The sequence below is a fragment of the Rattus norvegicus genome, chromosome 18 (assembly GCF_021556685.1).
Source record: "Rattus norvegicus strain SHRSP/BbbUtx chromosome 18, alternate assembly SHRSP_T2T, whole genome shotgun sequence".
Classification (NCBI taxonomy): Eukaryota; Metazoa; Chordata; class Mammalia; order Rodentia; family Muridae; genus Rattus; species Rattus norvegicus.
Window position 1 is genome coordinate 69836843 of NC_141551.1, and position 13704 is coordinate 69850546.

General features: G+C 49.5%; 1 protein-coding gene across 2 annotated transcripts; it reads left to right on the forward strand.

The window, feature by feature from the left end:
* Positions 1–8080: 8080 nt before the first annotated feature.
* Positions 8081–13412, forward strand: Cxxc1 (CXXC finger protein 1). 2 transcript variants are annotated; one of them, XM_087592311.1, is made up of 15 exons: positions 8081–8408; positions 9071–9189; positions 9292–9392; positions 9683–9918; positions 10007–10201; positions 10556–10582; positions 10659–10901; positions 11055–11174; positions 11311–11495; positions 11765–11972; positions 12048–12158; positions 12280–12329; positions 12458–12554; positions 12761–12913; positions 12991–13412. In XM_087592311.1, the coding sequence occupies exons 1-15, from the start codon at positions 8406–8408 to the stop codon at positions 13135–13137; spliced, it is 1995 nt and encodes a 664-aa protein (XP_087448437.1). In that variant the 5' UTR covers positions 8081–8405; the 3' UTR covers positions 13138–13412. The 2 variants fall into 2 exon arrangements, with proteins under 2 accessions (XP_087448437.1, NP_001073166.1); NM_001079698.1 differs by having other exon boundaries at positions 8353–8408; positions 11055–11162.
* The last annotated feature ends 292 nt before the right edge of the window (positions 13413–13704 follow it).

Genomic DNA, 13704 nt, shown 5'->3' on the forward strand with positions numbered 1-13704 from the left:
CGGGAGTGGGCGGGGCCTTGGGCGGAGCTAGAGCAGGATTGGATCGCTTCTGACATTGAAAGCTGGCTTTTTGAGCCCTGGCGCCCACGGGTGAATTCACTTGCTTATCCCTCTGTGACCACAACACAGCTGGAGGCCCAGAGTTCCGAGATAACAGGAGCAGCTCAAATTGTGGTTCTCGAACTTGCTACAGAGTCATCAGGAGCAGCTTTTACAAACGCCAGGGACTGGGAGGAAATTATGTGCTCAGACACTCAGAGCACGTTTTTTAAAATACTCCCAAATGATTCCAGAAAGCTGCCAGGTTGGTGAGCTTAAAAGATTCTGCCTTTATGGGGATTAGATGCTTCAGGGTGGAAGCCAAGGAAACTCACTCCAGATAAAGGAGCTTAAAATGAAAGCGTTATTTTCTGGGTTCTTAGGGAGGAAGCCAGTTCGGGATCTAAATGGTCCGAGGGAAAGTTGTACAACATTTTTAAAGGATGGGAACACAAAACGAGAGGGGAGCTAGGAGGAGCTGTAGTGTGATCCAATCGTATTTTTGACATTGTGGATTAAGCAAGGGAGACTGGGCTATATCCAGGGGACCGGCTTGGGGTCTTTATTTCATTCTCCTAGACATTAGATCTGGCTCTCAGAATGATAAAGGGAAAAAGGAGTGACTCAGCTGCATAAAGTTAATTAAGGCATAACAGACTATATATTTTTACAACTAATGCACCTTGGTTTAGATAACAGAAATTTCTATATTTTTACCAGTTAACAGACAAGGAAAAAAGTTTTAAGAAGTGGAGTAGGTATTCATACTTAGGCCTGGGAACTTGTTTGACCCTGCCAGCAGATGAAGAAATTGTCCTTGAGATGTCTGGCCTCGGAAAACTATTTACAACAGAAGCTGTTCTGCTTAGGGAAGCCCCCAGCTCCTCTGGGCCCTGGGACCTTGAATTTAGTTTCTCCCTATGATTAAACAGAGTCTGAAAATGAAATGGTAGTACTTACAATATATTTCTTTTGCTTGTTCCCAACAATACTCTATAAAGGGCAATACAAACACCAAATTGAAAACTGCAAATGTTTATGAAATGAAAGAGAAGAGGGAATACTGAGGAGGGAAGGATTAAGTGGGGATGGGGAGAGGGAGAGGGCCTTCTTCCAACAAGGCCACATTACCTAATCCTTCCCAAATAGTACCACCTCTTATGACTAAGCTTGGTTGGGGTGCATTTTTATTCAAACCACCACATTCCAATCACTGGCCCCAGTAGGTTTGTGATATCAAAATGAAATGCATTCACTCCAACTTCAAAAGTCCCCATAATCTTTCACAGCCTCAACACAGTCCAAAGTTCAAAAGTATCTGAGATGAATAGCAATCACTTAACTGTAACCCCCTGTAAAATAAAAATAAAAAAAAAGAACAGATCACATACAACTCACCTATAATGGCATAAAATATACGTTACCATTCTAAATGAAAGCATAGTGAAGAAATACTAGATCAAAGGAGTACCTAGAACCAGCTGGGAAGTAAAACCAGCAGGAAATAGGAAGTGGGACATCTGGCTTGGATAGAGAGAATTCTGGGAAACAGTCAGAGGTGCGAGCGAGTCACCTTGGGAACACTAAGGAGAGGGACACAAGATGAGGAGAGGAAACCAGACACATGGCTGAACTCAGCTTAGAATAAAAGGGATAACATAGTTACAAGCTCGTCCGAGAACAAGCTGAAGCCCACGACTTAAGCATTTAGTAGTTAAATATCAAATAGTTAAAGAGTCATTATTTCAGGGAACAAAGAAGCCTAGAAGGAAAAGCCCAGAAGTAACACACGTTGACAACCAAGAATAGCCATGGCAAAACCGAATGGGCTAAGTTATCCTAAGTCAAAGAGATCTACACGAAACCTCAGTTTAAGTTTTTTTACTGTTTTTATTTTTAAAGTATGTTCTGGGTATGTGCGTGTATCTGTGTAGGGTGTGTGCGTGTGACTCCAGGCACCCAAAAAGTCCAAAGAGAGTGTCATACACTGTCTTAGTCAGTGTTCTATTGCTGTCAAAAGACACCATGACTGTGGCAACTCTTATTAAAGACATTTAATTGGGGATTGCTTACCGTTTCAGAGGTTTAGTCCATTATCCCCCTACCTGGGAGCATGGCACACAGGTAGACACGGCAGCCGAGAGTTCTACATCTGGATCTTTAGGTGACAGGAAGAGACAGACTGGGCTTAGAATGGGCTGTTTGAAACCTCAAAGCCCACCCCAGTGACACACTTCCTCTAACAAGGCCACATCACCTAATCCTTCCTAATAGGGGCACTTCTTGGTGACCAAACATTCAAAAACAGGAGCCTCTAGGAGCCATTTACATTCAAACTACCACAGATCCCATGGAGTTGCCTAACATAAGTGCTGTAAGGGAGTGCAAGGAATTCAATTCAAAATAAAAAGACTACTCTGTGGGTAGGAAAAAGTTTATTGGGGAATGAACTGACAGGACCTCTCATGAGGGTGGAGAATTGCAGCCTAGCAGAGGACAACCAAGAATAGCCATCACAAAACCTTATGGACCAAGTTATCTGTATCAAGTAGGTTTTATAGGGTTTCTAAATGCTTAAGTGTAGATACCTCCTCCCAGAAAATCTTTCCTTTCTTGGGTAGAATAAGGTCCCTGAGCAGGGCCTGCTGGGAGTGAACCTTGACCCAGTCTGGCCAGGTTATGGGAAGTAGATATCCGTTTACCTGTGGCAGATGACCCCTTAGGGAGGAATGAAAAAACTTTAGTTTTCTGATAAACAAGGTCCCCGAGACACAGGGGCTATGCTGGATAGTTTTGTGTCAGCTTGACACAAGCTAGAGTCAAGTTCCTGAAAGGAGGGAACCTCATTTGACAAAATGCCTCCGTAAGATCTGTCTTTAAGAGTTAAGGGAGCACGCCGCAGAGGGTGAGCTTTGGAGGGCTTGCCCTACCCCTCACAAAGCTGGTGCTAGAGACACGGACTCTGCCCCTATCCCTATCCCCACCCCCACCCCTGCCTGGGCAGCACCAGACAGCTGGCTCTGGTGGCATGGGCACAGGAGAACTGGCCTCACTCCTGACTGGCTGTAGCATTCAGAAGAACAACCAAACACCTCTTTACCTTGGCAGTGTGGTAGAACTGGTCCTGGGGTGTAACAGGAGAGCTGGCTCTGGTGGTGTGGGTGCAGGAGAGTCAGTTTCTTTTTTTACCAGCTGCTGCAGGCAGGAGAGCTGGCCCTGCCCCTCCCTGGGCAAATCAGAAGAGATGGCCTCCAGTGGCACAGATACAGGAGAGCTGGTAGGCAGACTCACTTAGCTACCACCCAGGCCCAGATCCAGGACTTCGAGCTGGTTCATGTCATCATCTACCCTAGCTATGAACTGCTGGATTGCATGAAGGGGCCAGTCCTACAGAACCAAAGCTGGAGGATCTTCATGACATGGAAACAACAGGATGCCCAGAGAAGTCCCAGTGAGGATCCAGTGCCGATAGTGTAGCAGAAGCCAGAGGCTTTGAACCAGACCAACGACTCACTGCAGTGAACGTTTGCAGGTAAAGCTGTTCGGGCAAGGCTGTACCGTGTGACACATGGCGACAGACCACAGCTTCCACAGTGAGAACACAGCTTCAGCAGTGAGATGTTATTTCTTATTTTCATTTTATTTTCATTCTTCTAAATTTTATTTTGTTTTCTTTTGGGTGGGAGTTTGCAGGGGGTGGAGTGCAGATATAGAGGGAGGGGAAGATGAATGGGATTGGGGTGCATGATGTGGAATTCACGAAGAATCAATAAAAAATTCTTTTTAATCCACCTGTAAGGCATTTTCTTAAGTAGTGACTGATGAAGAAGGGCCCAGGCTGTGGTGGGCGATGAACCTGATTCTATAAGCGAACAGGGTGAGCAAAGCCATGAGGAACAAGCCAGCAAGCAGCATTCCTTTATGGCTTCTGCATCAGCTCCTGCCTCCAGGTGCCTGCCCTGTCTTCCTTCAGCGGCGGACTGAAGTGGGAACGTAACAATTCTGTGGAAAGTCGGTCGGATGGTGTTTTGCTGGGGCAAAGTGTGAAAGTGGACACAGGTGTGAAAGGTTCAGGCAGATGCATGAAGGAACGTTTCCCTGAAGCAGACACAGGAGAGTAAGGCAAGCACATGAAAGGACATGATGAAGGATTCTTTGTTAACAACACACGTGTATTGGTCCGCCTTTCATTGCATAGTTGAGCTTCATTTGTTGGGACTCCACAGAGAGAAATGCACCAAAAAAACTTCTGGAGGTGTGCTGCAGTTTGCTGCAGCTTCCAAGGACTCAGGCTGATTGGATGCACGTGCTGAGGCAAGACCAGTGCTGAAGCAAGGCACGTGGAGGACACGTGATGTTTGGAGGGTATAAATAGGACTCCACAGAGCGATGGAGAGAGAGAGCTTGGCTTGCTAGTACAGCTAGGTGTGCAACACTTATGGGTCTCACATCTTCGCTGATCTTTGTTCCCTTAGAGAGGCACAGCCAAGAACTTACGGTGTTCTTGCTGGTCCCTTCTGCTGACTCAAGCCTAAGCTAATGCCTGGCTGACTCTGCTATGTTGTCTTAATTAGGGTTTTACTGCTGTGAACAGACACCATGACCAAGGCAACTCTGATAAGGACAACATTTAATTGGGGCTACCTTACAGGTTCAGAGACTCAGTCCATTCAAGGTAGGAACATGGCGGCATCCAGGCAGGCATGGTGCAGGAGGAGCTGAGAGTTCTACATCTTCATCTGAAGGCTGCTGATGGAAGACCGACTTCCAGGCAGCTAGGATAAGGGTCTTAAAGCCACAGTGACACATCTGCTCCAACAAGGCCACACCTCCTAATAGTGCCACTCCTTGGGCCGAGTATATACAAATATTACAGTCATGTCACAGCTGTTGCTAGCCCAACTCTAACGGAACTGCACTGTTGGTATATTGGTGAGGTGTTTGTGAGTGGATTGAGCTGCTGCTGCTATCCGCTAACCTGTGAACTGAACTGCTAATTTCCAAACAATACAGACAGGAGTTGTTCTAAAGAACCTTTCTAAACAGGTCCACACACCCCCCTCCCCATCCTTTCTTTTTCACTACCTCTGGTGGGTGGTTGACTACAAGGGAGGTTAAAGCATCTAAGAACCATCATTAAAAATAGGTTTTAAACAATTAAAATTACAGTGGACTACAGCGCATAAGTTGAATAGACTGTTTCTTCACCAACTTGCTTTTTGGTCATGGTATTTCATTGCAATGATAGAAATCCTAAGACACAGGTTTCTGAGAAAGGCTGTGTGTTAACTTTCATGGCCATCAGCCCTAGGTCTGATAGCCATTCAAGGGTAAGCCATCTTAGAACCCGGCTTGTGACGTAGCCGGTGCCGGGAACCCAACTGGAGTCCTGTGTAAGACTAAGAAGCAGTCATAGCTGCCGAGCCACTTCTCCATCCTCACAGGTAAACTTGTAAAATAGAACCTCAAAGGAAGCAAAACAAACTGCTGGAAAAAACCACACCCGGCCAAGGCAAGAACAGTCAGTCAGCAACAGTTTCCAGGCCCCCCAGTAAAGATTCTGCAAAGTTTCCAAAACCCTAGCCAATCCCAGAGACGACCCTAGAGACGGCCAACTAATCAAGTTAAAGATCCATTTACCCCCACCCTGGAGTTCCTCCAATCTGCTTTAAATTATTCCTGTGAAAGCTCACCCTGGTCTTCAGTTCTGATGTTTGGTGGACCCCTGCAGGCTGGATTTCTGCAGAATAAGTGCTCTTTGCTTGCATCCTAATTGAGTGTAGGGTATCACTACTCTTCAGTGAATCCTGGACCCTTTCAAGAGCAAACAACTGAAAGCGAGTTCATCTACAAAGTTTCTCCAAGTTTTCCTTTTTATCATTTTTTCCTTTTAACTTCACAACCTTTAAGGGGATTGTCAAGTCAGGGATAAGTACGAAGCTATGTTAACATTTGCTGCAGTTTTATTTAGAATGTCATTTGAAAATGTTCTGTCAGTGTAAAAGTCAGTGTCTCACACAATGGTACACAGAAAAGAGCTCATCCAAGCCCATAGTAAGAAGGGCTGAGAAGAGTTGCCAGGAGATACCAATTTTAGTTGTCCAGATTAGGTACTGAGATGTGGCCATGCCGTGAAGGATTAAGTTCAGTTCCCAGAACCCACATCGAGCAGCTCACAACACTGTAAATCCAGCTTCAGGGGACTCCTACTCCCTCTTCTGGCCTCCAAGGGCACTGCGTGCATATGACAGGAATGACTAGACACACAGACTTTTAAAAAAAATTACAAACAAATAATTCTCTTTTTTCTCCCCCAGGACAGGGTCACTCTTTCAAGTCAGGGTTTCTCTTTTGAGACAGTTTCTCTTTCAAGACAGGGTTTTGGTACAGCCTTAGCTATGCTGGAATTCATTCTACATGTGTCTGCCTGCCTCTGCCTCTGCCTCCTGAGTTCTGGGATTAGGCATGTACTACAACTTTACTTCTATATAAGCTGCAGAATAATGCCAAAGCACACACACTTTATCCATTTCTTTGTCTGTTTTGTTAGGCTTTTTTGAGATAGAGTCTTTAGCCCAGGATGATTTTAAACCTCCACCTCTGTCACATGGTAAGTTCACAGGAGAGCATACATAGACCTTAAAGTTGACTAGAAAGTCTTTGTTTACTGTGGTGACGCAAGAGGTTTTCCCAAATCATGTAGCCCCAGGCCTTACCACTGTTGGTCTTTTAAGCACAAAAACCGCATTCCAGGTTGACACACGTTAGTTAACAAGACTAGTTAGCAAGAAGGAGAAGGACAGAGGCCAAAAGCAAGGTTAGTATGTTTAGGGACTTTCCCAGACCCATCCTGGAACCAGTGACTTAGTCTTTGATTCCGTTTTGTCACGCAGACTAGGTCTTTGTTCCTGTTGGTTCCGAGGCCTGAATAATGTTTTTTATTTTCGGTGTCAGTTGATTTAAGTGTGGAAGTCAAAAACCATTTGTGGTTGTCAGTCCTCACCTCCCGTCCTCCTGTCTAAGTTCTGGGAATAGAACTCAGGTTGCCAGGCTGGGCTACAAGGGTCTTTCCTGGCTAAGCTGTTTCACTGGCCCTAAGAACTCTTTTCATTATTTGTTTTTGTAATACTAGGAGTCGAACTAAGGCCCTGCGTACTTTTACTTGGGAATTACTGTACTTGGCACTGTTTTCACTTCAGGGCTATGTAATTAATATCGTGATAATACTGGCTCTGAATGTCTTTTCTAACACTCATTTCATTTCATTTTATTTATTTATTTATTTATTTATTTATTTATTTATTGGTCTCCTTCTCTATGCCCCTAAACTCCCAATAGGGTTTCAAAATTGTGCAAGCTGGACTTCAACTCTAGGCAAGCCTTGTTAATTTGCATCCTTTAACCCCAGCCCCATTAGTGCTGGTATTACCAGCATATGCCACCATGCTCAAGAAGTTAAGACTTTTTTTTCAGTCAGAAGTGATCACTCATGACTTTAATCCCACTACCTGAGAGGGAGAGGCAGGTGGATTTCTGTGAGTTTGAGGACGGCCTGATGTACACAGTGAGTTGAAGCACAGCTAGGACTAGAGAGACTCTGTCCCAAAAAAACAAAAACAAACAAAAACCAAAACAAAACAAAAAAACAAAGCAAAACAAAAAACTAGGCCTAGCTAAAAAACATGATTTGGGAGGCAGATAAAAGTGGAGCAAGAACTGGGCCAGGTACTGGCACGACATTTATTTCCCTCTCCGGAGGCCTGGCATTCCCATTGATAAGCATCGAAGGGTAAATGATTGGATGCAGGAATGAATGAGACACATGTAGGCAGTAACAGGATTAACCAGTCTGTGGCAGCAGCAGACACTGTACGGAGTCAAATATCAAGTTGGCCACGCCCTTCGGAAGCCGTGATCCGGAAGCTACTGTTTGTTGCCTAGGAACGCACGGAGCCCGCCTGATGACGCTAATCAGCTGACGACATCTGCGTCCCAACGTCGAAGCAAATGCGGCCATATTGCCCTCTGGCGGCCACCGTACGGACTTGACTGACAAGGTGGCGGCGCGCTCGGACGACCCGAACTGTAGGCGCAGCCATACTTCCCGGAACGTATGGTCTCCGCTGTCTTACGGACTGGATGGTCAAGATGGCGGCGACAAGGAGACATTCGAGGCTCTAGATGGGCGACCTATTTGTTTGCCGCTAAGCGGTCGCGCCAGGCGTGGGGAGTGAGAGTGCGGGACCGCGGAGGCGGGACCAGTGGCGGAAGTAGTTGCGGGTGCCTTTGCTACCGCGGCCGAGGGGCTTGTTCAGCTTCGCGGGTTGCTGCGCGGGGTCCAGAGAGGGTGCTCTGTGAGCGGAGATATGGTGAGTACCTGGTCGGATCGGGGTTCAGAGGCAGAGGTCGGAGGGGTTGGCAACCGCTGCCTATTGGCAGGCGCACGGGGTTCCTGGCGAGCTGTGTGCCCAGTCTCTGGGCCGGTGAGTGAAGGGGTGTGATGAGGTTTGAGGTGAACCATCTGTGAGTTCTTTGATGAACCGTTGTAGGGGGTCCGTAGTGGAAGTTCAGTGGGGACTCCAGATGGCAGTTTTGTGGGAAACCTTCACGCGAAGTACCTTCGTCAGAGAGATAAGGACTTGGCCATGAATGTATTTGCACAGGCTCTGGAGAACCGTCATTGGGGGTGGGGTCCACGAGCTAAGTTATAGACACTTGTGGGAAGTCGGGATGGGACGACAGCAGAATAAATTTAAGTGCTCTCCGTGTAGAACTCTTGAATGGGACAGTTTGGTTGAGTGTATGCGATGAGCAGTCAGAGTGACAGGATGCTTGACAGTGTGATGGGAGGTCTGAGTGATGGGGAAGTAGAACACAAAGTAATGAGGCCCAGGACTAGGTGAGGAGGGTCTGGGTGAACTATAACGGAAAGGCTAACGGGAAGTCCGAAGACACAGTTGGAATTTGTGGCTATCCACGGTGGAGCTGTGAAGAGGGAATTAAGGAGCCATCATGGGGGTGGGTCTCACAGGAAGGAGATGGCTCAGACCTGGAACCTCCAGATGCTGGGGAGGACAGCAAGTCTGAGAATGGGGAGAACGCCCCCATCTACTGCATCTGTCGCAAACCGGACATCAATTGCTTCATGATGTGAGTTTGGGAGAAGCAGGTGGGCTGATGCCTGGCAGGGGCGGGAACCCGGTGAAGCGGACCCACCCCTCACATCTCCACCACTTGCTCTATTCTATGCAGTGGATGTGACAACTGCAACGAGTGGTTTCATGGGGACTGCATCCGCATCACCGAGAAGATGGCCAAGGCCATCCGGGAATGGTACTGTCGCGAGTGCCGAGGTGAGGCTTGTGCATGGGCAGTGAAGGAGGTGGACTCCAAGAGATGAAGGAGCTGTAATGGGAGGGATCCTGGGTGATAATGGTGTCCTGTGTGGCCAGAGTGATCGTTGGTCTGTGGTGAATTGGAAGGCCAGCTCCAATGTGAGCAATTGTGGAAGAACCCAAAGGAAGGGGCAGCTCTCCCATAGCATGAGCTGGACAAGTAGGTGGGGCAGGAAAAGAGAAAGAGGTTCTGGGACCATTCAAACCTCTCCTCCAAACCCACCTTGGCTCCACTCTTTGCCTCACAGAGAAGGACCCGAAGCTGGAGATTCGTTACCGCCACAAAAAGTGCCGGGAGAGGGATGGCAGTGAGCGGGACGGCAGTGAGCCCCGGGATGAGGGAGGAGGGCGCAAGAGGCCTGCTTCAGATCCAGAACTGCAGCGCCGGGCAGGGTCAGGGACAGGGGTTGGGGCCATGCTTGCTCGGGGCTCTGCTTCGCCCCACAAATCTTCTCCACAGCCCTTGGTGGCCACACCTAGCCAGGTGAGTAGCCACAGTGCTCGGGGTGGGTGAAAGTTCTGCTTTGGGCCTCATCTATATCCTCATCTCTACCCTGGATACTGTCTCCTAGCATCACCAGCAACAGCAGCAGCAGCAGCAGCAGCAGCAAATCAAACGGTCAGCTCGGATGTGTGGTGAGTGTGAGGCATGCCGACGCACTGAGGACTGTGGCCACTGTGACTTCTGTCGTGACATGAAGAAGTTTGGGGGCCCCAACAAGATCCGGCAGAAGTGCCGGCTTCGCCAGTGTCAGCTGCGGGCACGGGTGAGCATGGGCAGAGCTGGGCAAGATCAGATAGGAGAGCATGGCTGGGAGGCTCAAGTAGGGCTGCTTGAGCTACAAATAAGAAAGTACAGGTGGGGTGGAGCTTGGTTATGTTCAGACATGTGGGAGGGGCCTAGCAAGTTCAGGGGAAAGCTGGGGGTAGGGTGGGGGGGATGATAGCTTTAGGTTGTCAAGCATGCCAGGACACATGGGGTAGGATGGAGTATATCTGTGGTGAGGGGAGGGGAAAACTGCATTTGTTAGACCAGGCAAGGCCAGGGTAAGTAAATGGGGTTAGGACAAGGAAGACCTTTATTTTCCTGGGGCTGACCTAGGCCTTCCTCCTGCGCACAGGAATCGTACAAGTACTTCCCTTCCTCGGTGAGTCCAGCCCCCCAGGGCGGGGCAGGGCTGCGGGCAGGGCGGTCAGGGCCAGTCCTGAGATTCTGCCCCGCAGCTCTCGCCGGTGACACCCTCAGAGGCCCTGCCAAGGCCCCGCCGGCCACCACCCACTCAACAGCAGCCACAGCAATCCCAGAAGCTGGGGCGTATCCGTGAAGATGAGGGGACAGTGTTGTCATCAGTGGTTAAGGAGCCACCAGAGGCTACAGCAACACCTGAGCCACTCTCAGATGAGGACCTAGCACTGGACCCTGATCTGTACCAGGATTTCTGTGCTGGGGCCTTTGATGATCACGTAGTGAGTAACATGGTCATCCTGTGGTGGGGAGGAAGGGGAAAAGGTGAAGTGGTAGAATGGGGAGGGGGCCAGAGGGCGAACAGGCTGCTTGGGAAATGAGCAGCAGGTGTGGTAACGAGTCATCAGGTGGGTCAGCGCATGCCCTGCTTGCAGCCATGGATGAGTGACGCAGAAGAGTCCCCGTTCCTGGATCCTGCACTGAGGAAGCGGGCAGTAAAAGTGAAGCATGTGAAGCGTCGAGAGAAGAAGTCTGAGAAGAAGGTGATGGAGAGGGTAAAATGGGCATTAAAGGAAGAGGATGGCGCGGGGAGGGAGGTGGAGACAGCCAGACATCTGGAGCCTTGGAGAGGCAGACAAGGTCTGAGGCTGACCTCTGTGGAAGCCTGACATGACGTGGCTTGCCCTTTAGAAGGAGGAGAGATACAAACGGCACCGACAGAAGCAGAAACATAAAGACAAGTGGAAACACCCAGAGAGGGCCGATGCCAAGGACCCTGCATCTCTACCGCAGTGCCTGGGACCTGGCTGTGTGCGCGCCGCCCAGCCTGGGTCCAAGTATTGTTCAGATGACTGTGGCATGAAGCTGGCAGCCAAGTGAGTCTTCCCTGGGGCACTGAGGGGTCAGGAAGTACAGAGTAGGGGACGGCCAGACTTCCCTCCGTATACCTACAGTTAGTTGTCTAGGTACTGTTCAATCAAAACCCCATGGGCACACGAAGCCACTATGCAGTCCCCACCCCACTTCCCACCCCCCAGTCACTCAACCTTGAACCTGTTTGAGTGACCCATCATTCACTGTCCCTTGGTCAGCTCACTCACTGCTTCTGGTGCCTCTCTGCCTGCACCTCACTGTCTCCCTGCAGCCGAATCTATGAGATCCTCCCCCAGCGAATCCAGCAATGGCAGCAAAGCCCCTGCATCGCCGAAGAGCACGGCAAGAAGCTCCTTGAACGGATCCGCCGTGAGCAGCAGAGTGCCCGCACCCGCCTTCAGGAAATGGAGCGCAGATTCCACGAGCTTGAGGCCATCATCCTTCGTGCTAAGCAGCAAGCTGTGCGAGAGGACGAGGAGGTAAAGACGTGGTAGAGTGGGCAGGACCCGGTATGGCGTCCTGCCTGGCCTCATCTTTCCTTTCAACCTATGCAGAACAATGAGAATGACAGCGATGACACCGATCTGCAGATCTTCTGTGTCTCCTGTGGGCATCCCATCAACCCCCGAGTTGCCTTGCGTCACATGGAGCGCTGCTATGCTAAGGTCAGGAGGCTAAGGGAGTGGATGGCCGGGGGTATCTATGGGCCCACAGGGACAGATTGGTTGCTTGGGTAGTGTCATGAGAGGGCACCCAACTTCCTTTTATCTGTGTTCATCCTTCCAGTATGAGAGCCAGACATCCTTTGGGTCCATGTACCCCACACGCATTGAGGGGTGAGTAAGCCGTGTGGAGTAGGAGCAGGGTGGTGAGGGTGGGGTGGGAAATAGGATTATGTGTGGAACTGGGGCCTTTGACGTGTTCTTGGAGCTACTCAAGGCCATATCCTGTGTTAATCCCACAGGGCTACCCGACTCTTCTGTGATGTCTACAATCCTCAGAGCAAAACATACTGTAAGAGGCTCCAGGTGCTATGTCCTGAGCACTCACGGGACCCCAAAGTAAGGTTTTTCCTCAAACCCCCTGCGTCCTGTCCTACCCTGCTTCACGTCTCACACCCATTCGTTCTTTTCCTCCCTTCTTTCTTCCTTCTCTTTTCCTGTCAGCTTCCGTTCCCGCCCTTTCTGTTTAACCATCCCCCACGCCTACTCTTTTGTCTCCTCTTGACTCCCCTCACCTGCTCACACCTGCCTTGCTGTCTCTGCAGGTGCCAGCTGATGAGGTCTGTGGGTGTCCACTTGTACGCGATGTCTTTGAGCTTACAGGTGACTTCTGCCGCCTGCCCAAGCGCCAGTGTAATCGCCATTACTGCTGGGAGAAGCTTCGGCGAGCAGAAGTGGACTTGGAGCGCGTGCGGGTGGTAGGTTTAACACTGGGGTAACCAGAGTCCCGGGCTCCGGGAGCTGCTTCTCATGCTTCCCTCCACTTCCTCGGCAGTGGTACAAGCTGGACGAGCTGTTTGAGCAGGAACGTAATGTTCGCACAGCCATGACCAACAGAGCAGGATTGCTTGCCCTGATGCTGCACCAAACCATCCAACACGATCCACTTACTACCGACCTTCGCTCTAGTGCTGACCGCTGAAAGTCACCAGCCCAGAGCCTCTCAGCCCTGCATTCAGTCAGGGAGGGGCTCTGCATTTCAGCTCGCTCTTCCTCCGTTCATCTGTTTATTCTACCACCCTTAGTTTTCTTCTTACCATCCATGTTTTGGCTTCTGTTTGCCCTTATCAGAAGGGTCTCTGCTTTCCCTTTGTCTCCTCTCCATAGTCAGTGCTGGGTGAAAGTCAAGTTTACTCAGCCTTGCCTATACCCTCCCCCAAAATAAACAGGTTTTGTTAATAAAATTTTGAACAAGAATATCTTTGGATAGTCTCCACTTTCAGTTGTGGTCCCAAACCCAGGACAAGGTAGCTGTACTTAGACAGGCTGTGGGAAATGTGCAGGCTGCGAGTACTGAGCTGACTCATCCTGTCCTCCCTTTGGCTATGAGAGTATGACCTGTTTGAGGGAAGTCCAATCATCAGGCCCCTGTGTTGGTATAATGGTATCCTGTCAGCACTGTGAAAGTCCTGCTAAGCAGGCTGTGATTAGTGAGGCCTGGGAGGGTGGGTGTAGGAAGCACACAAAATGGAGTCAGCTAAAGCAGCAC